The sequence below is a fragment of the Bubalus bubalis genome, chromosome 7 (assembly GCF_019923935.1).
Source record: "Bubalus bubalis isolate 160015118507 breed Murrah chromosome 7, NDDB_SH_1, whole genome shotgun sequence".
In the NCBI taxonomy this organism is placed as follows: Eukaryota; Metazoa; Chordata; class Mammalia; order Artiodactyla; family Bovidae; genus Bubalus; species Bubalus bubalis.
The window spans coordinates 116255279-116282381 of record NC_059163.1 but is presented as its reverse complement, the minus strand read 5'-3'; the positions used below and the strand labels follow the sequence as shown (position 1 = coordinate 116282381).

The window sequence follows — 27103 nt, the reverse complement described above, 5'->3', positions numbered from 1 at the left end:
TAATGGTGGTGTATTCTTTCAGATTTCAGCAGTTATACTTACATCCATGGTATCAAAGTCCCAGGAATATTTTTAAGGAATCTCCTTTGTTTCAAGTTGTGCATCACCAGCTGCCATGGGTCAGCGAGAACCATACAAAGGAGGGTCTTGAATTATGTCTACAACGCCAGGCTTTAATCAGCTGTACATATTGGTGATGATGAATTTTGTATGTTAGGTGTAAAGAACAAATTTCTCCCTAAGTACAGCGTCTAATACAAGCCCTCTGTGTCATATGAAGGCTAGGTAAGACTGGGAAAGGCAGGACAGATTCATGATCACAGACGCACAGTATTTTCAGACAGGATAAAATATGTGAAATCTTACCATAGGTCCTTTATTAGAAACACATCTAAAATGTACATATACTTAAGGAATAGTCTGTAGTAGAAGAGTGGGAGGAAAAGGTAGGCCAGGCAAACATCATATAAAAGATGTCAGGTGAAATTTACTTTAAGGAAAAGACCATTCATTATTTTTCTCCAAGAAGACAAAATTTTAAAATGAGGTATCCACTACAAGCTGGAATTCCTTTCGTTTTTATATGATTTTACAAAGGCAAATGCATTATTAAGTAATTAATTCCTAGTAAGTCTATAATGACTTGCTAGGAACTGTGATATTCTAATATTAACTCCTTCACACTAATTTAGATCATCGAGTTTCATTGGTCTCATCTCCTTTCTCAATGTTCAGCATATGAGTAGTACCTAAAATCTTAGTTTCCTTCTGCTGAGTCACATGCCAAGGTGGCATAAAAACTTCCTCTACTTGCTTAAATGCTTACAGGGTTAGAAAACTATATCAAATGTTTAGGAAGCCTGCTGTGAAATAAATATAAACATTTTTATATATGCTGTTTTCCAGTACTATGTTACGCATTCTTTAAAGAGAGAATGTGAACTTGGACACAGGATTAGCAGCACCATTCTGGTATAAGATCCTCTTTGCATTCTGTGCCAGTCCATGGGCCTAGGAAATCTAGACTATTCTAACATGGCCCAGACTGAAGGCTCTGGTGTTAATTTTTTTCCTGTCATATAACAAATTAACTACCAGCAGTGATAACAATATTGAGCCCAAAGTAGTTAACACTACGGAAGTTCCAAAGAACTAGAGCCTCAGCTAATTAAATGACTTCTGACAGATCAAAGGTAAATGAATGTATCATTTCTAAATCAACTACTTGGAGAATCATGATAAGTATGATGATGATAATTTTTTTGTATCAGGGAAACCTCACAAGATTGAAACACCACCATAATAATAAAACACCACTTTTAAAAGAAGGAACGTGCAAAATATTAGACATAACTTTAATCATCTTTAAATTATATTTGTGAATATCAGGATATTTATGCTCAGAGATAATATTATAAATCAAGTTTTTTTCATTATTAGTAATGTTTCTTTTCACATGGTGTTTACGTTTGACCAAAAGTGAGATGAGAGTTAAAGATGGTGTTCACTCTGTGGCCCTGAAACCAACTTGGCTTAACTATAGAGATTTTCCAGATCTAGAAATGCTTAGAAATAAAACTGCAAAACAGGAGTCTGGGAGTAATGACAATTATATTTTCTTCTTTCATCAAAAACAACTTTAAATGTTCATTTCGATTTTACTGTAGAACTGTCCTATTGAAAATACAATGCTGATTCCAGCTGTGGTAGTGATTATATAGATTACAGATTTATAATAAAATAAAAATGGTTCTAAAGTTCTACTGTATTCACAAATACTGCATTTATATATGTACAGGCAAGTAAATCTCATTATTAATGACAAAATTTTAGGGTTTTAAATAGGCACATTTCCTCCTACCTGTCCATCTCCATATATTTACAACCCCAAGACAAGTTTTCACAAGTAACATTTAAGTTTGTGAAGGAAAAAGTTAGTATTTCCAGTACCTAGCCTCTCTCCCTCCCTTCCAGCTTTGAGAGAGTAGCAGCCCATAAAACTGAATGCACAAACTACTGTTAAAAGAGTTTTTGTGATTCATATCCACACCTGTTGGCTGCAACAAGTCTGAAGAGTTTTGAACAAAGTACTGTATTTGCACATACAATATAAGCATCTCGTAAGAGTGATTCTATGCATACACACACCAATAAAACATATAAAAATGTTTCTTAAAAGTAGTATTTTAACTATTTTGTGTAACTCCCAAAACAAATCACCAATGAATACTTTTATGCTGCAAATATGATTAACAAACTGTTTTGTATCACCAAAGGCAACCCCCAGTAAAAAAGGCAAGGAAAAAAAAGAAAACAGAAGCCAGTGATTGTAAAACAAGAAAAAAAATTCTAGATATACAAATATGTTAAATGTTACTATACAAAGATAGTAACTATAAAAGTATATCTGAACCTACCCGTATTACTAAATACTTTTGACCATCAGTCTTGACCTCAGGGTAAGAGTTTGACCTCTTCCCACAAGCATATGGGAGCCGTAACCTTCTGCAGCCTAAGAGGAAGATTCTTTAAAGTGAGTACCTGCACTCCAGCATGCCTGATCTTTTCCTCTATGACTGTCTTATTTCTGTTCTTAATTTCTCAAACTAAATGAATTCTTATCTCTTTGTTATTGCTAAGTGATTTTAAAGTTCTAAGACACAAACTCTAAGATATCTGAAATGTTTTATAAATAATCATCTTTCAGATAAAAGGTGATGGCACGGAAATGATCTTTTAAGGGTCTGTTTTGGTTTCAGTGCTTTGAAAAGAAAGGATGGTGTACCAGCAGGTCTCTGCACGCCATTTTCTGAAGTCTTTTTTGACTGCAAACCTTGGGCCAGATCACATCCAGCACTTCAATCGTCATCAGTCCTCTCCACAGCATGTTGATAACATGGTTTCCAGGGTAACTTCCTCAGCAGCCCTGTAAATTGTGAGTCATCGAGATGATACACAGTTGGTCTGGCTTCAAGTTTCACACAATTGGGCTATGAAGCATCCCATACAGAGAAGGCAGCACCCAAAGGAATGAGCAGAACATGTTTAAATAATACCATCTACTAAATTTTACAGCTGTCCTTTTATATTCAAACAAGATTAAGCACACTGTTATGTTAAAATGAAAATACTTTAGATCTAAAAATATACTACTGAAACAAATGACATAGCAAGAAACAAGACCAAAATCTATTTGTGTAAAATATAGTCTATAATTTCAGAACCAATGCTTCATATAGCCATACTCAGACATCTTCTAAATTATAATCCAGGGATTTATATTTTTAAAAATTATCTCTGGTGAATTTCAAATTTAGTATTTTTCACAGAGTTTAAATATCTATAATGAATCGTTGTTTCTTTTTAGAACTGGAACTGAGCATAAATATAATTCTAAAACAAGATTCCTGATTTCAGAGAATTTTGTCTTCAGATAACCTTTCTCCACAAATGATTAGAATTAAATAACTTCCTTAAACTTATACTTTCTCTCTTTTGAATGGGCTCCAAATAGAAAAGTTCTTGAATTGGGATTCATTTTAAGTTTTTGCTGGTTGGGATTCTTCTATGCTACTTTAACATATTATTACATTTTATCATATCTTCTCCCAAGACAAGCTGTTCATTGTATGTTGTTTTCAAGTACTGAACTGAAATATAACCTAAAGGAAGAAATTATGCTTCTTGCTTCAACTTCTCTTAAACATTGGCGATCATGTCGTCATAACAACTGCCAGGGTTGTGTTTTTTATTCTGGATTCCTAATTATAAAGGATTGAGAGTAATTCAAAAGTGTTTCAGAATCACCTACTGCCAAGATTCTGGAAAATGTCTCTTGAGAAACAGGATGTAGATGCTTTGAGGACTGCTGCATCTGCACGGACAGGCCCTGTGCTCTCCGATGCAACGACAGGTAAAGGGCCAGGTCAGCCCCTGATGCACCTGCCGTCCTGCTGCTCCATCAGTCAGCAGGTACTGAAAGCCCATTTGGTTTCCACAGTTAGTCATCTGTTGTTAATTTCTAAAGGTAGCTAGTAGAAACTCAGGAGAATCACCTGGACAAATTTAAGTGTTATGGCCACTTCTGTGTTGATATAAGTATTCTAGACCGTGAATGCCGGCAACTGAATGATGAGGAAATGTTTCCTGAGGATTGTCTAAAATAAGGAAAATTTCAGTAGATGTTTTAGTTCTTAAACACCTTTTTAAACTCATCTGTTGTAAGGAGCTATGAAGGACCATCAACTTTTGGCCTGTTTCACAAACAGTGAGTTTTATACTGTTACTACACTTGAGACTTTGGAAACTCTTACCTCTCATCCTTATCTGTAATGATATCTTGGACATCTTAATTCCTTTCTGGTTAAATTAGTAATAACCAATTGTGATAACCAGCATGTACAAACACACACACATAAAGATAAAAATAAAATTAAAAAGCCTGATAAAGAGTATGTTAATAAACTTCACTACAGAGAGATTGGCCAAGAAGAAGATGACATGGCTCCTTTTCCATTTTTATATGACTTAACAAAAATAGTATTTAGGAAGGTTATAAAGTTATTTTTTTTCCATTTTTACTATTTCTTAATAAAAGTAGTGTTTTTTTGTCTTTTTTTGCATATGTATGTACAGACTCTAAAGGTAGGCAAATAAGAACTGTGAGACCAGTGAGTGAGTTTTGGCTACTTCTGCTACACTAATCAGGTGAGAGAAACCTGGGTTTCCTATCAGGAGCCCTTCTGAATGGCTTAATTCCTTTGCAGCTGCCATTAGCTGTCAGCCTCCCCATGGATATTGTCCATGTGCACTTTGAGGTAGTCATTCCTTGTAAACTTCTTATGGCAAAACTGGCATTCTGCCAGCGGACGATTGGGATTATGAGTCATCTTGTGTCGGATCAGCATTTTCTTCAGGCTAAAAGCCAAATCACAAACCTAGAAAAGACCCAAAGATACCACTCATATTATATTAAAAAAAAATCTGAAAATACACAAATTCATCACTTACACAGGTAGCGGTGTAAGAATCCGCCTGGTAAAGAATCTCTTTACCAGGTAAAGAATTTGCCTGTCAAGCAGGAGATATGGGTTTGATTCCTGAGTTGAGAAGATCCCCTGGAGAAGGAAATGGCAACCCACTTCAGTACTCTTGCCTGGGAAATCCCAGAGACAGAGGAGCCCAGTGGGTTAGGCTTAGTCGGACACGACTTAGCTACTGAACAACAATATCACTCTTACACAATATACATTATGCAAACTCCTATTATCAATATGTGCTGACAGGCATAACAACAAGAAAGTGCTCTTGAAATAAATGGAATTTAACACGCAAGGTCAGAAGTAAAGACAATTACAGCTCCAAGAGGTGTTTGCATTTATTATGTGTCTTCTGTGTACCAAAATGCCTCCTTTCCCCACCTACTATATTTAAACATCTCTAGAGAAACAACTCCCTGGAAACAGTATTTTTCTTTTCATAATGGAGTGTATTAATGATTTCATATTAAACCTCTTATTAAACAAAATGTCTTATGGGCTAGAGGGCATCTATCTAGAACTTGGCATAAGAAGCACAAGATGTGTCTCACTAGTGATTAATTAGGACCCATCTGTGAAGTAAAAGATTAACACTGCTTTAACCATCCTGACATACTCAGGATTCCAGTAAAAATACTTCATTTAATATGTTTGCTTCATGTAATCTCTGCCACATTGTCACTTAGCTCAACAGAAATTAAATAGCTGAATAATTGAAAATATTAAATTATCCCAGAAGATGTAAGCCATAATTACACAAAAGTAACAATGAAATGGAAATCTTTTATAGTACCAAGTTTTCACTAAAAGTTTGGTGCTATTCACAAAAACTCCACTTACTTGAATTCTTCAAAAGCACATGCACTGTAAAATAAGGCACACTTAAATAATGTGAAAATTCCATGAAAAACACAATGAATACACTGGGAGAGGTAAAGGCCCGCAAAATACTGGAATGAAAGCTGAGATTCTGAATGAGGTGAAGCTTGTGAAAATACAAAAGCAAATAAAAATATTCACCTCTCTCTTCATGGGAGAAGGGGGATTTTATGTTGATAGCAACAAGAAATTCAGAAGGGCAAGCCCCCAGGGTGGTAAGGAGAGAGAGTAATCCAACAAGGTATTTTGCATTATACAGAAGTAGCAGCCTAGGATGATCTAAAGGAAGTAAGTTTTAGTCTGCTGTGGGTTGAATGCTTGTGTCCCCTCAAAACTCCAAAGTTAAAGCCCTAATCCTCAAGGTGATGATTACGGAAGTGCAGGAACTGGGCGATCCTGAGGTTCAGATGAGCTCACGAGGATGGAGTCCTGTGATGGGATTCACACCCTCACAAAATCAGGAAGAGATACAGATTCTCTTCTCTGTCTCTCTGCCTGCACACGCCAAGGAAGGCCGTGTGAGGACACAATCAGGAAGAAAGCCCCTCACTAAACCTACAACTACCCTGGCACCCTGACCTCAGGCCCACGAAGGCAGAGGATCTGCGTATGTTCTATTCACTCATATATCCTAAGGGGCAGACAGTGCCTACAGACTAAGCACTAAGTATTCGTTGAATTAACTCACAGAGTTTCAATCTGATTCTAACGCTTACTAAGGAAATTTTGATGAACAAGTTATGCCTTTTAACTTCAGTTCTGTCAGCTATAAAATGATCACAATGAACATTACCTCCCAGAATTAAGGTTAAATGAGGTAACCTATGCAAATAGATGCTATATTGCAGACACTCAATAAACGTTAGTGCCTGTTTTCTTCTCTTTCATCTTCTCTGTCAAGAAGAATCATCAGCAGGTTGGAAAGAAGAAACCACAGCGGTCACCATGTGTGATAACAGAACACAGCTACTATCAAGAGTAGCAGTTCCCTGTAATATACAGATGATTTTAAGGCAAATAGAATAATTTTCCAGAACAAACACAATGCTTCCAATCAAGCTTAGGAAAGGACATTTCTTCTTGTGAAAAAAGTGTTACAGCCATAATTTAAAACAGAGTACATACCTTTAAACAGTCTCTGAGAAACAAAGCTGGGTAGTTTCATGTAGTAAAAATCAGGGGATAAAAAGGAAAAACTCAAGAATATGAAAGTGCATAAAATACAAGGACAGATGATATAATACTTAAGTTATGATAAGTGATATAAAATACTGAGTACCCTTTAAGACTGAAATTAGGGTAAAAAGGAAAACACAAACTCATGTGATTTTCAAGGAATGCACTGATTAACTAACACACAGACATATGCCCAAACATGATTTTAAAACAGGGAATAGAATATGCACAATTACAGAAAATGATGCTGATGGGAGTGTAATGGTACTGAGACGCCCTTACCCCAAAGCATCTTGGACAAACAGAGATTATCAGTATTTTCACAAGCCTTAAAAGAACCAGGAGTGCTATCTGTATGAAGAGCTTTTAGTTCAAGATGTACAAATAAGATGTTCATCACAGAATTATTCACAGAAGTGGAGTATTACAAATGACTTACTTGCCCAAAGTTTAAGAGTATATTCATTTTTTATATAGCCAGATGAAGAAATACTTCTCAGCTGGTTAAAAAAAATCATACTTCAAAAAATACTTAGAGGCAAGGGAAAATGTAAAGGCAAGAAAACAGAATAATAGTAATGTACAATTTAATTTATAATACTGAAATAAAGATCATAACTATATATAAATAAGTACTGGAGGAAAATATCAAGAGACTGACATTAATATTAGTTGACATCAGTTGAGAAATTTGATCATTTTATTTCTATCTTTATTCCCTTCCGTATTTCCTAATTTTTCTGAAACAGAAAGGGAAACTTTTATAATTAGAAAGCAAATACTACTTTGGAATGGAAAAAGTACACTTGGTTGATTGAAGGGTGCACATCCTCATGTTCCATCCGTGCCTCAAGCCCACTCCCACCAGAATTCTGCCTTAGTAAGTCCTTTTCAACTCTCTAAACTACTTTGATGCATCACCGACAACCTCCGCATGGCAGTAGGGACTCCTGAAACCTCATTTGGTGTGAAGTTCCAGCATCACATGGCATGCCTGGCCCTTTCCTTCTGCCTTTTAGTTTCTGTAAGGTCCGATTCTCCTTGTTTTCCTTTTGTGTTTCTGGCCATTTCCCCCTCATCACAGTGTCTGTTCCTTAGCCCACGTCTCCATTCACTGTTTTCTCCCCTGGTTATCTTCATCATAGTCATGCTTTTTGTGACTGTTTATATGGAGCTCACTTGCCAATACCTATCTCTGACTCAGTCTTCTCTCCTGATCTGTACAGTGGAGGATTTAAATGCTTGTTGAATAAGACACTTCAAATTTACTAAGTCTTACACAGAACTGGAATCTAAAAAGTACAACAAACTAATGACTCTAACAAAAAGCAGCAGACTCACAGAGAGAGGACATACCAGTGGTTAACAGTGGAGAGCGAGGAGGAGGCTGGGGCAATCCAGGGGCAGGGGATTAACAGGTACAAACTACTAGGTATATATTAAGCTACAAGATATACAACACAGAAAGTACAGCAAATATATTATAATAACTGTAAATGAAATATAACCTTTAAAATTGTGAATCACTGTATTGTATACCTGTAACTTATCAACTGTAATTTAAAAAAAAGACTGTCTCCCAAATCTAATTCTCTTAAAAAAAAAAAAAAAAAGTGCCACCTGTCTGACATCTGCTGGAGATCTGGCTCAGCCTCGATCTGCTTCTCCCGGGTTCCCACCTCACTGAGTCACCACCACGTCTTCCCCATACACGTTTCTAGAAGACATGTAATTGTCTCCATCTCTGCTGCCACAGCCTGAGCACAAATTATTATCTGCTGAAACCAGTGCTTCTCCAGCCAAAAGAAAAGATTTCAGCAGGCACCACTTATCTGTACTTGTCAATAAAATATACCAAGTGTACTAAGCTGTAAGTTATACTATTAAAGACAAACTTTTAAAAGCATGTGAAAAAGATGAAGCCAAGTTTTGTGCTAATAATTATGACTTCATACTTTCATTAGGCAAAATCTAAGATATGATATAGTATATTTAGACTCAAAGTCATCTTTAACAAAAGTGTAGACAAATAAGTGTCTCTTCTGGATAATTTCAATTTTTGGTTTACTTTTCTCCAGATATGATGGTGTCATTTTTTAATCTAAATTTACTGCTAACTAGTCATTTTAACTCTGCTGTTTTCTTTTTGTTACTCTGTGCTTATATTATTAATATCATTTTCAATCTGTGGTTTCTGTATAGGACTCTTCTATACTCTATTTTAAAACAGATAACAGAATCCACATCTCTACTTCATGGGCACACATAAATCACAACGCTGACAATGCACAGAAACGAACAAGTGACAGCCTGCGTCACTGTGGACCTGCTGCTCTTACATCAGAGCGCGCGCATCACCTGAGACTACCTGGGCACCAGGGCACCAAGCCCTCTGTTCAGTGATACAAAGCTTAATTCTGTCCCCACTTTTATCATATATGATGGGCAGGGATTAAAGCTGTAACGTTTCCTTCCTGCTGCCCCAAGGATGTCTCCTAGCCTCCAGGGATATGCAGCGCCTCACTCTGGAAACCAAAGTGTAGATTATTACAACAGCCAATGTCATTGGTTCTCAAACAGTGGTACAATTTTCCCTCCTCTCAGGAAAGTGTTCGGAATTAGGGGGGATGTGTAACCGTCCTCAAGAATGGGGGTTACTGCCTGCATATTGTATAGGGGCAGAGAGGCAAATTCCCTGTGACTTGTGGACAATTTCACACTGTCAGAAGTACCCAGGTTATAAACACTACCTGGATCCTTCTGCATGCACCCTTATCCCCTATTGTCCTAGCTCCACACAGCAGCTGGAGGAGTTTCAAAAGGACAAATATCATATTGCTACCTACAAATTGTTCCCCGGATCCTTCCTTACTTTGATGGACACTCACTAAACTCTAGCCCAACTGCTCAGCTTTAGTGTGGGCTGGTGGCGACACCACACCTTCCAACCTCAGGACTTTCTCACTCCTCTTTTCTAGCTGCCTCCCACGTGTCCCTCAGGGTCTGTCTGCCAGGAGAAGTCTTCCGCCAAACGCTCTCATAGTAGCCTTTACGGTTTCTTGGTAACACTTACCTCGAGTGTAATCAATTAATTGTGTGCTTTCTAATGTCTCTCCTTACTAGTCTAAAGAACAGGAGGGCAAGAGTAGTCACCCCACTAATATTTATTAAAAGAAAAGAAAGGAGGAGGAAGTTAGATGATTGATACAATCCCTATGAGCCATATAAGTAACTTAAAGGCTATGGAATAATTCTGGAAAAACCAAAAAAGGTATCTTTAGAGATTATTTTCAAGTAAATGAAACTCTAAACTGTCTTATAAGTCTAAATGAACAACTGGGATCAAAAATAAGAAAGAATTAAAATGTGTTCCCTATTTTCTCTCCCCCTGGCTCCTTACTCTAAACCTGATGTCCAAAGGAACAACAGATACCAAATTCTTCAATGGTTCCCTGTTGAAATTAGATTCAAAACAAATTCCTTGCTGTGGCTAAAAGGGTCCCAGTCTGCTCTCCAACTGTACTGGTCCCTCTCTCTCTCACCAAGCTCTAGCTCCACCTGCTTTCTTACTTCCCCTAACTCCCCTTTCTTTTTCCACTATCAGGCTCTGTTCTGTTCCCTGAGCCTAGAATGCTCCTTCCCCCATGGCTGAGATTCCATCTTTTAGGTTACTCAGAGAATTCTTCCCTAACTACTCCTTCATAGCACCCTCCTTTCCCCCTTGCCCAGTCTTTATCATAAAACACAATCAGACATTTATTTAGGTTGATTTAAGGCTACACTCCACAAGAACGTGATTTCCATGAGAGCAGAGGACACAGCATCTTGTTCACTGTTTTACTTCAGTATCTGGCACAGGGACTAGGTTTAAGCACTAACAGCTGCTTTCACCGTGTGCCAGGAACCACCCTTAGCAATTTCTAAACATCAGCTTGTTCAGTTCTCAAACCCTTTTAGATAGATACCAGTACTATTATCCCCAATTTACAGAAGGAAACTGACACACACTTCAGTTTCAAGCAGGCTGCTCAAGGTCATAGAACTAGGAAGTGGTTTCTAGGATTTAAATCCAGACAATCTGGGTTCAGCGTCTATACCACCTCCCACAGGCCAGCTATTATTAAAGGCGCTCACTTCAAACAGAGATATGTGAGCCCCCTGTACTTTCTTCCATTTGCCTGGCTGACTCCATTTTTTCAGAAATGAAAATGTCTTTGAGAAAAAAAAAAAGATTCTCAGACAGCTCATCTCACCAGTGTGCTGTGAAGGATACAAAGAGGAAGCCCACCGATACAGTCACCACGGGAGAGTTATGGCATCGGCAAGCCGGAGGAACAGAAAGGAAGCTGAGCAGGATGCTGAGTCATTGATGATGGCTCAGAATTAAGGGTCCTGGAAGCTCCAACAGGACACGGGACAGGAACGATCCGACAGGTTGTTGAAGGAGGGCCAAGACAGAAGATTAAATGTCAGCAGAGCAGTGATGTCATGGCTGTGAAACTGACTGCTGCTGCTGCTGCTAAGTCGCTACCTACATGTTAAAAGCTATGTTTTCATGAACTTAAATGCAGTCATTAAGAGGCTTCAAACTGATGCTCTGTATAAATCGGTCAAACATAAGGATGATTATAGTCTTTTAAAAATATGGGAGAGCAGAAAGGACTTCCAACAGAGATGCCTCCTTTTCTGTCTTTCCACCTGAGATATAACCCTTCAACTTATGCCACCTTAGTATTAATTCATAGGCCCAAAAATGGGGAAAAATTTTTATTCTTTCTCTAGGCTGAAGGTAAAGTGATTTTGTCTTAAAAGTGAAACAACATATTTAACAGAGAGTCCTTGGATACAGTGTTAGAATTCTATACAGACATTTTCAGTTACCAAGTACTTACCACACAGAGGTAAGTGTCTACTACTTCAGTAAGGAGCACAGTGACAAAGACCACTCTCTCCTGCCCTTGTGGAGTCCAGGGTGCCACGGAGAAATGCTTGCAATGCCATGAACTTAATGTCAAGAAAGACACAGAGGAGGGTGCGGTGAACTCTGCCCAGATGCACAGGGGTTACAGTGTCCTAAGGTGGGGAGTGACATTGCAGGGAGAGGGAAGAAGACACACACAGGTACAGAGGAGCAGGGAGCAAGGCTCAGGTGGGGAAGTGAAAACCATTCCCTCAGGCTGAGGCTGTGAGGCTGCCAGAGGGGTAGCCTGAGAGAAGGAAGTCAGAAGGCTGGAGCTGAACCCCAGAGACCTTGGCAATCAGAAGACTGGAAGGATGTAAGTGGTGGGAACTGAAGAAGAGACAGACGCTAAGGTATAATTTAGTCAGCAAGCTACAGGGTACACAACTGGGGTCACGGAGAGCAAGTATTATTCCTCTCCAAGTCAGAAATGATTTGGACACTAAGAGAGTGGTCATGAATTCATTTGTTCATTCCTTGAAAATACTCTCTGAAGGCTTCTTACATGCTAGGCATTGTTCTAGGGCTGGAAATACAGCAGTAAACAAAGAAGAGAAACACTGTTGTCGAGGATCTTATAACAGATGATAAATGATTTTAAAATCGTGTACTATTTCAGGGGAATGTGAGTACAGTGAAGACGATGACTATGGGGTGAGGGTTAAGAGACTAATGGGAGTGAGAGAGACAGAAGCCTGAGCTGAGAACGGAAAGCAGTGCGGGGACAGGCCATGGAGATACCTGAGGAGGGCGCTCCGGGCTGTGGAAACAGCAGGTGCCAAGACCGGTTCACAGGGCGCACTCAGTACATCTGCAAGAATGGCAAGGAAGCCAGGCAGCGGAGCGAGTGGAGGTGGTGCTGAGGGCAGAGAGGCTGGGGCAGCAGCGTGGGGTGCTCATCACGTGGTAATCCAGACTCCGGCAAGACTGTGGCTTTCACTCTAAAGTGAGTCTGAGCAAACGAGGCTCACATAAAGCATAACAATCTACAAGCATATATGAAACCTGACTCAGGTGCTGGAAAGATCCCTGTGGGTGGCCAGTTGAGGACACTTGGTCAGGAGCAAAGACAGAAGCAGAGAGACCAATTAAGAAGCCGCTGTCCTGAGCTGAGCTCACTGTGCTGTGCAGCAGGCTCCCACCAGCTAGCTGCTTTACACATGGTCGTGTATATGCGTCAATGCTAAGCTTCAATTCATCCCCTAACCTGCTCTGTGATGACCTAGAGGGGTGGGATGGGTGTGGTGAGAGGGAGGGGATATATGTATACTTACAGCTGATTCACATTGTTGTACAGCAGAAAATAATACAACGTGGTAAACCAATTATGCTCCTACTAAAAAATAAAAACAGCTATTGCACTATTACAGGAAACTAGGCTGGTAGCTGGGGAAGTGTGAGAACTGTTCACTCTTTATTTATTTACAGAGTCAATCAGATTTGCTACTGCACTGGATGCAGGGAGTGAGAAAGAAAAAAGTGATGGTGGCAGTGGAAATTTAGAGAGGGTGACAGGTTTGAGAAGCACAGAGAAGCAAAGAGGGTCAGGAACCACTGGGCTGAGAGGCAGCTGCCTGGATCTGATCCCTGGAATCCTGACTTGGCCAGTTATGAGCAGTGAATGACAGGCAAGCCACCCAATCCCTGGGAGCCTCAACTGCTTCCTAGAAGGGAGCTTCCCAGGTGGCATTAGTGGTAAGAACCCACCTGCCAATGCAGTAGACATAAAGAGATGTGGGTTCGATCCCTGGGTTGAAAAGATCCCCTGGAGGAGCGCATGGCAACCTACTCCAGTATTCTTGCCTGGGAAATCCCATGGACACAGGAACCTGGCGAGCTACAGTCCCATGGGGTTGCAAAGAGTTGGATACAGCATTTCTGGACTGTACTGAACTCACAGAGAATACATAAAAACTGTGGATCACTGTGCCTTTCCTACTACAAAATCTCAACTAGATGATGCTACTGATTATAGCTCGGGAAAAAGCGATGAGACATGAGGCTCAGACCTTTGGTTTGGGCTATTTGGAGATGGAATTCTCAGAGAGAGTTGGGCAGTTGAAGGAAACATGTTCAGAGAGAGGAGACATGCTGTATAGGCAATTCACAGTATTTGCCTAGAGTCCGAAAGAGAGATCGAGGCAGGAGAAAGAAGAATTTGGCAGTCATGTGCCGTATGTGTAGTAGTAAAGACATGTAAATTTCAGTGGGTACCGCATGTGGGGGAGCTGCACTGCATGCAGTGACTGGCCCTAAGGGGTTAGGGGAGTTTGATGAGTGCAGTGGCATACTGAAGCACGACTGTGCTATCTCCAGAACTGAGATAGATGCACATCAGTTTATTCTTCACAGTTTTACTCAGTGCCACACAAGTGCCACTCAAATGTCATACACATATACATACGCATGTATATATACATACACACATGTATATAGCATAAATATGCACATATAGACATACACATGGCAGTGGGACCAGAAGCAGAAAAGGACATTCTAGGCATAAGGAATGGTGTATGCAAGCTACTTGCAACCAGAGACACAGATACGAAACAATACTGCTGCTTCAGGAAACTATAAGTCACTGCAAAGGAGCTGCAGAGTATTGACAGATAAGGGATTATTAAGATACAAAATAGTAAGAAATGACAAAGACCAGAGTAATTTTTCAGTCAAGTAGGAAGGTGGATTTTACCTTACAGGTTGTGAGAAGTCATCACAGAGAAGCAAGATTGAGTTTATATTGAGGAAGTCACACTGTGATATTAATACGAAACCCAAAGAAAGACAAGGGATTGATTACAAGTGTGTGTTAGTTGCTCAGTCATGTCTGATTCTTGGCTCGTCAGGCTCCTCTGTCCGTGGAATTCTTCAGGCAAGAATACTGGAGTGGGTAGCCATTCCCTTCTCCAGGGGACCTTCCTGACTCACAGATTGAACACTGGTCTCTTGCACTGCAGACAGATTCTTTACCATGTGAGACACCAGGAAAGCCCATTGATTATAAGAGAACACTATGAACTGCATGCCAACAAACTAGATAACCTAGTCAGCATGGACAAATTCCTAGAAATACACAAATACTAAAACTGACTCAACAAGAAATAGAAAAATTCAGGATACCTCTAACAGGTAAAAAGACCAAATCAAAAATCCTCTCAACAAAGAAAAGTCTAGAACCCAGTAGTTTCACTGATGTATTCTACCAAGCATTTAAAGAAAAATGAACACCAATTCTCTCACACTCTTCCAAAAAATAGAAGAGGAGGAACACTTGCTACTCACTCTATGAGGTCAGCATGACCTTGATATCACTGCCAAAGATATTACAATGAAAGAAAACTATGAGAATATATGAAAAAATCTTCAAATGAACAATCAGAAAACAAGATGAAACAAACAAACAAAAAAACCCTAACAAGCTGAATCCAAAATCATAGTAAGAGCGTTATGAGCCATGACAAGGGGCTTCCCAGGCAGCTCAGTGGTAAAGAATCTGCCTGCCAATGCAAAAGACACAGGTTCAATCCCTGGGTTGGGAAGATCCCCTGGAGGAGGATATGGCAACCCACTGCAGTATTCTGCTGTGGAGAATTCCATGGACAGAGGAGCCTAGTGGGCTACAGTCCATGGGGTCACAAAGAGTCAGACATGACTGAGCACGCACACACACAAAGCCACGGCAAAGCAGTGTTTATCTCAGGCCTGTAATGGTAGTTCAACATAAAAAAAAGGGGGGAAAAATCAAACAATGTAAAATACCACATTAACAGGACAAAACGAAAAGAAAATGATGTCAAGTGATTCAGAAAAGCATTCGACAAGATTCAAAATCCTGTTTTGATAAAAATATTCAGGAAACTAGAACTTCTTCAACATAATAAAGGGAACTTATTTTTAAGTGCATAATTAACATCATATTCAATAGTAAAAGACTGAAAAAATGGAAAACAATGGATCTCTACTGCACACCATACACACAAAGTTAACTTGATATGGATTTACATTATCTAAACCTTAGAGGTAAAATTAGAAAACTCTTAGAAAAAAACATAAAGGTAAATCTTTATGACCTTGAGTTTGGCAGTATATTCTCAAATAGGACCAAAAATGCATAGTGACAAAGAGAAAAAAATGGATAAATTAAACATCAAAACTGAAAAGTTTTACGTATCAAAGAACAAAGAAAGTGAAAAGAGGACATATATTTAATAAAATTAAAGAAAATATTTGCAATCATATCTGATAAGGGTGTAATATCTAGTTTCTCACACTCAACAACAAAGAGACAAGAAGCAACATAATTTTAAAATGGGCAAAGGACTTGAACAGACATTTCTCCAAAGAACATAAACAAAAAAACAAGTACACACATTTGCTGAAAGGATATTCAACATCATTAATCCCTTGGGAAATGTAAATCACCACAATGATACACCAGTTCACATCTACTAAGACGAATATAATTTTATAAAAGAGAAAATATTAAGTGTTGACAAAAATGATGAGCAATGGGAATCCTCATGTATTCCTGGTGGGAATATAAAATGGTGCAACTACTGTGAAAAGGAGTATGGCAGTTTCTCAAAAACCCAAACCCAGAATCACCATATGCACACAGAAATTCCACTTCTTGGTACATAACCAAAATCACTGAAAACGGGTACTTAAAACATGTATAAACACCTTTGTTTCTGCAGTATGCACAATAGCCAGAAAGTAAAAACAACCCAAACATTCATCAGCTGACACAGGTAAACAAATTGTGACATATACATACAATGGAATATCATTCAGCCATACAAGGTAATATGCTAAATAAACTACAATGTAGATTATCCTTGAGAACATTGTGCTCAGTGAGAGAAGTCAGTCATAAAAGGTCACATATTATATGATTCACTTATAGTAAAAATACAAAATATAGGTAGATATATAGAGAAGAGCAGACTGGTGCTTGCCAGGGTCTGGGGAGAGTGAGGGAATTGTATGGAACTTTATTTAGAGATGGTAAAATGTTTTCGAACAAAGGGGATGGCTGCACATTACTGTCAAAGTACTAAGTGCCACTAAATGGTGCACTTTAAAATAGTTAATTTTATGTGAATTTCATTTTGATTTAAAAAAAAATCATCTTGGTGGCGCTGGAGAACACATACATTGAAGGTTGGATGCAATAAGAAATAGTGAGGGTCTAGGCTATGCACTGCTATTGGGAACCAAAACAGAGGAGGTAATGGATTTGAGAACTATTAATACTTAGGAAGGAGCTGGCTGGCAGTGGGGTGAGAAAGGATGACTTCTATGTGGAATAAGTAGGTTAAGAGGACAAGACTGAACAGCCAGCCAGTTCCCTGAGCAGGCTGAATTTCAGGGAAGTTTTGGAGGCATTAAACTTGCATCTTTCCTCAGTAAACCAGTCTGGACTGCAGATAAGGCCCAGAGAGATGAACATCTGATAGACATAAATGGGATAGAAGTAGATGGAAAACATCATGCTTGTAGGATAATTTTTTTTTTTTAAATAACACCATGGTCCAGTAAATAGTGGACTAAGGAAGTAGTCTATGAAGAAGATATTCAGCATAAATAAAAGTCAGGTAGTGTGATGGTAGAAAGATGTCATTATACAGTTAATATTTCATTTCTTGTATCACTTGTGTAGTTGTGTAACTAAATGATCCAAATAAGTTTTGTTTTTATGAAAATGATTCCATTGAAAGCACCAATGGATTGAATGCTCAATCCATTAAGTTGTTAAACTGACTGTACCCCCTGTTCAGGATAGAGCTCCCCATGTGTGCATTTCATTTTCTACCAATAGTCCTCTCCTTAACAGAAGTTCACTGTTGATAAATGTATTTTAGGTGAGCAGTCCCCTGGGAGTACACTGCTGCCTTAACCTTACCACCATAGTTTCATGGAAAGACAAGGAAAGCAGCGTATGTCTGTGATTTCTATTTATACAGACTGCTTACCCCACCCTTTACTCTGCAAAGTATGCCAAGGGGATGAGTCCTTCAGTTTCCCTTGACACTGAAAGATAACTGTTAACTGGGCAACATCACACATCACAATTTCAAAGTTTCTTTTTACACTGCTGCTGCTGCTGCTAAGTCACTTCAGTCGTGTCCGACTCTGTGCGACCCCATAGACGGCAGCCCACCAGGCTCCCCCGTCCCTGGGATTCTCCAGGCAAGAACACTGGAGGGGGTTGCCATGTCCTTCTCCAATGCGTGAAAGTGAAAAGGGAAAGTGAAGTTGCTCAGTCGTGTCCTACTCCTAGCGACCCCATGGACTGCAGCCCGCCAGGCTCCTCCATCCATGGGATTTTCCAGGCAAGAGTGCTGTAGTGGGGTGCCATTGCCTTCTCTGCTTTTTACACTAAACTACAGCAATTCTCTGTTTTTGCTATTTTTGTGTTAGAAGTAAGTGTTTTCCCTAATGCCAGTGTCAACTTTCTGTCCACTGTCAATCTTACAGAAGAAAATGGTGACACTCTTCATCAATAAACCATTTTTCTCTAAATTAATCAATGATCCAATCCATTTTACAGACAAGGGTAGTATTTCTGTCCTTTCATTAATAATGTGAACAACTATGTTGATAATTTCATTTCACTTCAAATGTCATAAGCAGAAAATCTAAACAATCAGCAGCGGCACTTTTTAAAGCAGTTTATACTTATTTTCGGAGAAGGCAATGGCACCCCACTCCAGTCCTCTTGCCTGGAAAATACCATGGATGGAGGAGCCTGGTAGGCTGCAGTCCATGGGGTCGCTAAGAGTTGGACACGACTGAGCGACTTCACTTTCACTTTTCACTTTCACGCATTGGAGAAGGAAATGGCAACCCACTCCGGTGTTCTTGCCTGAAGAATCCCAGGGATGGGGGAGCCTGGTGGGCTGCCGTCTATGGGGTCGCACAGAGTCGGACACGACTGAAGCGACTTAGCAGCAGCAGCATACTTGTTTTAGAGATTCATTGTTTGGCTTTAACAAAATAAATAAAAATATCTATAACCAGTTAAATCTCTGGTTAACTATAATTAATCTGTCAAAAGACTTGGCCAGACACACGAAACCTGTCTTAGTCATCATACATTTATACCTTGGAATAACAACTCAACTGCATTAAAACAGGGTACAAGTATGTCTTAAAGAAAATCAAAGTTCATGCACTGCCAGAAAACTAGGGTAAAAAAACATGCTACAACGTGGCTACACAGATTATGCAATCAAAAGGAATAAAGAGCACAAGACATTAATAGACAGACTAGCACTGTAAAGTGTGTGCACACACACACACACACACATACACACTCACACGTGCACAAAAGCATGCATGGATACATCCCCACGAATGTATCTCCTGTCTCTGGAGGTTACAGGAGGACCACAGGAATCAGGGAGGCACACTCACGTCGCACTGGAAAGGCTTCTCCCCGGTGTGTGTCCTCGTGTGCTCGTCCAGGCCGCGCTTCTGGCTGAAGGCCTTGCCGCACTCTGAGCATTTGTATGGCTTCTCCTGCAGTCAGGGAAGAGGCCAGGAATGCGAGTGAGTGCAGCGTCATCCTCAGGAAGGGGTACACAGGAGCGCATTTTAGCTAGTTCTGCAGGGTGCGGCAGCACATTCAGAGGTGCCGTGAATTCTTATAAATTTTCGGGGGAAAACAGCAGTACGCAAAACCTGTTGGGCAGCCTTAAGACTACCAGGTGGCTCACAGCTCCAGCATCAGAGTCACTATTTTTCTTTCCATGCAGTCCTGACTGTCCAAAGGGAGATTCTGCAGGATTGCTATGACCTAACCACTTGCTAGACTGAACTCTGAGGTTTTCTTTTCATCTTGGAGAGCCTGCTAAAAGGGCATCATTGAACAAAACAGTTTGGGACCCCTGGCTTACATGCTGCAAACTGTTCACTGTCTCAAAGGGACTCCTGGAAATGAAAGGCCACACCAAAGTTTAACAAGTTTTGAGGGTAAGTTTAAGACCTTAGAACTTGTCTGTGACTTTAAGTATTTTCATTTTTATTGTCCAATATTTTTTTCCTAGGAAGGATGTTCTTTTAAAAAATCTAAATTACTTTTAAAAGTGAGGCATTATTTATAGCTGACATAGACTCTTAAGGAAAAGAGTGTCTCCACAGAACAAGGGAAAAAATACCCAAATTCCTTAGCCATCTTTGATACCAGAAACTTAAGTCATCATCTTTTAAGCTTGAAATAAACTGCAAAATAAATTATTCATATTGCTTCACTAAAACAGCTGGTCAGTTACTAAACAGAGCATTGATAAAAAGATTTCTTTAAAGTAAAACTGCAATAAGATTTTTTTTCAAATATAGCTTAAAAATATTGCTATAGATGCTTTTTGAATTGAGGTAGTATGTATATAGTTTTAAATTTCATGTTTCTATGTATATTTTCTCCTTAGTATTTAAAAGACTATTGTGAAAATATTCAGACCTACAAAACAGTATGTAAATAATCACATATGTATACCCACCAGCTAGCTTAAGAAATGGAATATTTTTGTGAACACATGTACCTTCTATTTATTCATTCTTAATGAGTATAGTATTACATTCAATGGCAACACCACAATTTGCTTATGTACATTCTGCTGAGATGGATATTTAAGTTTTCCCCAATTTTTCATTCTTATAAATAATGTTATTCTGAACATTCTTACAAGTGTATACTTGAACACGGATGCTGCTGCTGCTAAGTTGCTTCAGTCATGTCCGACTCTGTGCGATCCCATAGACGGCAGCCCACCAGGCTCCCCCGTCCCTGAGATTCTCCAGGCAAGAACACTGGAGCGGGTTGCCATTTCCTTCTCCAATGCATGAAAGTGAAAAGTGAAAGTGAAGTCGCTCAGTCGTGTCCGACCCTCAGCCACCCCATGGACTGCAGCCCACCAGGCTCCTCCGTCCATGGGATTTTCCAGGCAAGAGTACTGGAGTGGGCTGCCATTGCCTTCTCCGTGAACACAGATGAGCAATCATAATTTCCTACAGTATGTATATCTAGAGGTGGGATTGCACCTTCAGCATTCCCAGAAAACGGAATGGCCAAGTAGCTCTACAAAGCGAATAACCATGTTAGGGAATTCTCTGGTGCTTCGGTGGTTAAGGCTTTGTGCTCCCAGCACGGGCGCAGAGGTTTTGATCCCTGGTCAGGGAATTGTGGCAACGACGAGCCTGCTCATGGCAACAAAGATTCCATGTGCCACAAGTAAGACCCGGAGCAGCCAAATAAACACATATTTTTAAAGAAAGATGCATCATTTTAAAAACAACTTTACACTTCAATATCTAGTATATTCTTAGAATTCTATTGCTGTAGTTAACAAAAATTTTGAAACTCATATACACAATGAGTACATATAAATTTAAAACTATGACACTCGTGGAAAATAGGACCTTTTATCATTTTAAAGTGACCTTCTTTATCTGTTATCATCTTTTTCCCATTAAAATAATTTGTTAATAATATAGCTATAAAAGCTTTTTAAAATTAGTATTTTGTGAGGGTTGGGAGACTTGTTGAAATGTTGGTCAAAGGTACAAATTTAGGAGTTAGAAGGTAAGTTCGGAGACTCAATGCACAACAATGTGAATATAGTCAACCATACAGTAGTATATACTGCAAAGCTGATAAAAGACTAGAGCCTAAATGTTCTTACCACAGAAATGATAATTACATGACATGATTGAGGTTTTAGCTAACACTATGATGTAATCATATTGCAATATACACACATACCAAATCAACGCTGCACACCTTAGTGTTATATGTCAACTATATCTCACTTTAAAAATAGAGGAAATAGTATTTGCCTAGTATTTCCATCTTTTTAAATTTCAAACAGTCTATATCTTAGGTACGATGAGCATCTGTTGTAAATATCATACAAGTGAAAAATTTTAATCTGAACTTATGTCACTTTTTCAAGTTAGTGAGTTTTGCTTTTTATTACTTTTTGTTATTATTTAAAATTTATATTGTTAGAATATATTACCATTATAATAAAATACAACATATTTATTAATATTTATCATTATTAATAATATATTTAAATAAGTTTCTAACATTTTATTTTGTGCTTTGCTTTTATCTTGCTGTTTCCTAAGTTTTTCTCCCTTATATTTTCTTACATGATTGGGTTGATCCTGTGCTGTTATAGAACTTACAGACTCTATTTCCACACTTTAGTGATTATCCTTAAAATTTTTTTTACTATGTAAGTGAAGTGGCTCAGTCATGTCCACCTCTTTGCAACACCATGGACTGTAGCATATCAGGCTCCTCAGTCCATCCATGGACTTTTTCAGGCAAGAGTACTGGAGAGGGTTGCCATTTTCTTCTCCATGGGATCTTCCCAACCCAGGGATCGAACCCAGGTCTCCCGCATTGCAGGCAGATGCTTTACTGTCTGAGCCACCAGGGAAGCTCTACTATGTATGTTTAACATAATCTAAAATTTATATTCTTTCCATGTACTAATTAGCATGCCCTGTACAGAATGCCCTTTTATGTTATGTGTTCAGTTCAGTCGCTCAGTCGTGTCCGATTCTTTGGTGCTCCATGGACTGCAGCACGCCAGGACTCCTTGTCCATCACCAACTCCCATAGTTCACTCAAACTCATGTCCATCAAGTCGGTGATGCCATCCAGCCATTTCATCCTCTGTTGTTCCCTTCTCCTGCTGCCCCCAATCCCTCCCAGCATTAGGGTCTTTTCAAATGAGTCAACTCTTCACATGAGGTGGCCAAAGTACTGGAGTTTCAGCTTTAGAATCAGTCCTCCCAATGAACACCCAGGACTGATCTCCTTTAGGATGGACTGGTTGGATATCCTTGCAGTCCAAGGTACACTCAAGAGTCTTCTCCAACATCACAGTTCAAAAGCATCAATTCTTTGGCGCTCAGCTTTCTTCACAGTTCAACTCTCACATCCATACATGACTACTGCAAAAACCATAGCCTTGACTAGACGGACCTTTGTTGGCAAAGTAATGTCTCTGCTTTTGAATATGCTATCTAGGTTGGTCATAACTTTCCTTCCAAGGAGTAAGCGTCGTTTAATTTCATGGCTGCAATCACCATCTGCAGTGATTTTGGAGGCCAAAAAAATAAAGTGTGACACTGTTTCCACATCTATCTCCCATGAAGTGATGGGCCCAGATGCCATGATCTTAGTTCTGTGAATGTTGAGCTTTAAGTCAACTTTTTCACTCTCCTCTTTCCCTTTCATCAAGAGGCTTTTTAGTTCCTCTTCACTTTCTGCCATAAGGGTGATATTATCTGCATATTTGAGGTTATTGATATTTTTCCTGGCAATCTTGATTCCAGCTTGTGCTTCTTCCAACCCAGCATTTCTCATGATGTACTCTGCATATAAGTTAAATAAGCAGGGTGACAATATACAGCCTTGACGTACTCCTTTTCCCATTTGGAACCAGTCTGTTGTTCCATGTCCAGTTCTAACTGTTGCTTCCTGACCTGCATACAGGTTTCTCAGGAGGCAGGTCAGGTGGTCTGGTATTCCCATCTCCTGAAGAATTTTCCACAGTTTGCTGTGATCCACACAGTCAAAGGCTTTGGCATAGTCAATAAAGCAGAAATGTATGTTTTTCTGGAACTTTCTTGCTTTTTCAATGATCCAGCAGATGTTGGCAATTTGATCTCTGGTTCCTCTGCATTTGCTAAAACCAGCTTGAACATCTGGAAGTTCAGGGTTCACGTATTGCTGAAGCCTGGCTTCAGTATCTTATTTGTGTCTTGATTTTTAATGCCTGGTATGGAATCATTATTATTTTACACAATCACTGTGGTTCAGCTCTCAGGTCAGTTCAGTTCAGTTGCGCAGTCATGTCTGACTCTTTGCAACTCCATGAACCGCAGCATGCCAGGCCTCCATGTCCATCACCAACTCCTGGAGTTCACCCAAACCCATGTCCATCGAGTCGGTGATGCCATCCAACCATCTCATCCTCTGTTGTCCCCTTCTCTTCCTGCCTTCAATCTTTCTCAACATCAGGGTCTTTCAAATGAGTCAGTTTTTTCACATCAGGTGGCCAAACTATTGGAGTTGCAGCTTCAACATCAGTCCTTCCAATGAACACCCAGGACTGATCTCCTTTAGGATGGACTGGCTGGATCTCCTTGCAGTCCAAGGGACTCTCAAGTGTCTTCTCCAACACCACAATTCAAAAGCATCAATTCTTCGGCACTCAGCTTTCTTTATAGTCCAACTCTCACATCCATACATGACTACTGGAAAAACCATAGCCTTGACTAGATGGACCTATTTTGGCAAAGAAATGTCTCTGCTTTTTAATATGCTGTTTAGGTTGGTCATAACTTTCTTTACATGGAATAAGCATCTTTTAATTTCAAGGCTGCAGTCACCATCTGCAGTGATTTTGGAGCCCCAAAATAAAGTCAGCCACTGTTTCCACTGTTTCCCCCTCTATTTGCCATGAAGGAGTTGGTGATGGACAGGGAGGCCTGGTGTGCTGCAATTCTTGGGGTCGCAAAGAGTTGGACACGATTGAGCGACTGAACTGAACTGAACTGATGAGACTGGATGCCATGATCTTACTTTTCTGAATGTTGAGTTTTAAGCAAACTTTCCACTCTCCTCTTTCACTTTCATCAAGAGGCTCTTTAGTTCTTCTTCACTTTCTGCCACAAGGGTGGTGTCATCTGCATATCTGAGGTTATTGGTATTTCTCCCAGCAATCTTGATTCCAGCTTGTTCTTCATCCAGCCAGCATTTCTCATGATGTACTCTGCATATAAGTTAAATAAGCAGGGTGACAATATACAGCTTTGACATACTCCTTTTCCTATTTGGAACCAGTCTGTTGTTCCATGTCCAGGTCTTACTGTTGCTTCCTGACCTGCATACAGATTTCTCAAGAGGCAGGTCAGGTGGTCTGGTATTCCCATCTCTTTCAGAATTTCCCACAGTTTATTGTGATCCACACAGTCAAAGCCTTTGGCATACTCAATAAAGCAGAAATAGATGTTTTTCTGGGACTCTCTTGCTTTTCTGATGACCCAGTCAGTGGATGTTGGCAATTTGATCTCTGGTTCCTCTGCCTTTTCTAAATCCAGCTTGAACATCTGGAAGTTCACGGTTCACATATTGCTGAAGCCTGGCTTGGAGAAATTTGAGCATTATTTTACTAGCATGTGAGATGAGTGGCATTGCCTTTCTTTTGGATTGAAATGAAAACTGACCATTTCCAGTTCTGTGGCTACTGCTGAGTTTTCCAGATTTGCTGGCAAAATGAGTGCAGCACTTTCACACCATTATCTTATAGGATTTGCAATAGCTCAACTGGAATTCCATCACCTGCACTAGCTTTGTTCGTAGTGATGCTTCCTAAGGCCCACTTGACTTCCCACTCCAGAATGTCTGGCTCAAAGTGAGTGATCACACCATTGTGATTATCTGGCTTGTGAAGATCTACACGCTAACAATTTTTTTACTTTTCACGCCTTCTTATGTATTTGAATTTCCAAGGATCAGCTGAGAGTAAATTCTGTTTTTGACTGAAAATGGCTTTGTTTCTCATTTTTGTTGAATGAAAGCCTACAAACTCAATTAGGTCTTTTTATTTTTCATTCTCAACCTGTCTTAGCCATTTCCATCTCTTTGTATTGCACTCTATGTATTTCTTTAGAATCAGTTGATCCTCTTCAGCTATGAATAACTTAACTACCTAACAGGATCACTGAGTTTTTAATTTCCATTATTGTATTTTTAAGTCCTAGAACTTTCCATTTAACTCTTTTCAATTATGCTTAATTTTTAATACAATCTTGCCTTTTTTCATGCTGCTGATTCCTATTTTAAAATATTCTAGGCATTTATACAATTTTCTTTATCAGATAAACCCTTATCTTATGTACTTTTGAAGTTCAGTTCTGCTTCTTGTGGTTTCTTCTGTCTCTGGCTCATGGTTCTTGTTTCCTTGGGTGTTCCTGGAATTTGGAATCATGAGCTCATGTTTGGTGGTCCCTATCTGTTAAAATCCTGTGACCCCTTAGATTGAGGATTAGTCCCTCCAGACAGCATTTGTGTTTGCTTCTGCCAGGCACCATAGGCTGCTATCAATCAAAGACCATTTTAAGTTTATTTCTTGCCTGAGGGTTTTCTAGCCATGCAAGCATTTTAAGTCTGAACTCCAAACACACTTGAGGGAAAGGTTGTGGCTACAAACTCTAAGGAGACCTCTTTCTCTAGTCAGCAATTAGCTCAAAACAACTGAATGTCCTAAGCATCTTTGTTTGTCAAAGGTAGATTATTTCCAGTCTCCGATTTCATTTTGAGCATAGCCTCTCTGGGATACTAGAACTATGGTGGAATAATTGCTCCATCCTGCATTCTAACCTGAACTCAAAGCTTGTCTCCATTTCTATCACGGTGAAAAATCAAGTCTTGAGTTTACTGAAACTGCAGATACCCTGCAAGGTACTGCATCCTCAGCCTGACCTCAACACTCTGGACTCAGGTTCCAGCTTTGTCTGTTCGGTCCTGGAGATCACTCTTACTGTTTTACAGATTCAGATATTTACTGTTTGCTTTATTTTTATCCAGCATTGACAGGTGTTTTGTATAGAGCATCTTTTCCAGAATATAAGTCTACCAGATTGCCAGAAATCTAAGTAACTGTACATCTAACTTTCAGGATATGAAAAATACATTTTAATTAGCTGTACACAGTCAACAAAGAAGTAACTGTGTTTTCTTGGCAATCTAAGGAATATGTTTATGGCTTTCCCCCTCTAGTCTGAATAAAAGCAATCTCTTTTCAAAAGTTGCATTATTCTTAGCATCTATTATCTCTTCAACTGTTGCCCAGTTTAAAGAAAAATTTTAAAAGGAAAAATGCAGTTCTCAGTGTTTAGATCAGAAATTTTCCTCCTCTGGGCCAGGGGCTGGGTGTGGGGGGAGCGTTTATACCACAGGAAGAGCCAGGATATTACAGGTGACTTATTTTAAATTTAAGAACATCAAATGAACTCAAAT

At 39.4% G+C, this 27103-nt stretch overlaps 1 protein-coding gene across 5 annotated transcripts in view; it reads right to left on the bottom strand.

Annotated features, from left to right (window-relative positions):
• Positions 1–346: 346 nt before the first annotated feature.
• Positions 347–27103, bottom strand: part of PRDM5 (PR/SET domain 5) — a 250533-nt gene continuing 223776 nt past the window's right edge. For 4 of the 5 annotated variants that reach the window (XM_045166318.1, XM_045166317.1, XM_045166319.1 and 1 more), the window contains 2 exons: positions 19477–19581; positions 347–4937 (listed from right to left, as the gene is read on the bottom strand). In XM_045166318.1, the coding sequence (XP_045022253.1) occupies positions 4773–4937; positions 19477–19581 (270 nt within the window). In that variant the 3' untranslated portion in view covers positions 347–4772. The remainder of the gene's footprint in view (positions 4938–19476; positions 19582–27103) is intronic. The other variant, XM_045166320.1, reaches the window with a different exon arrangement.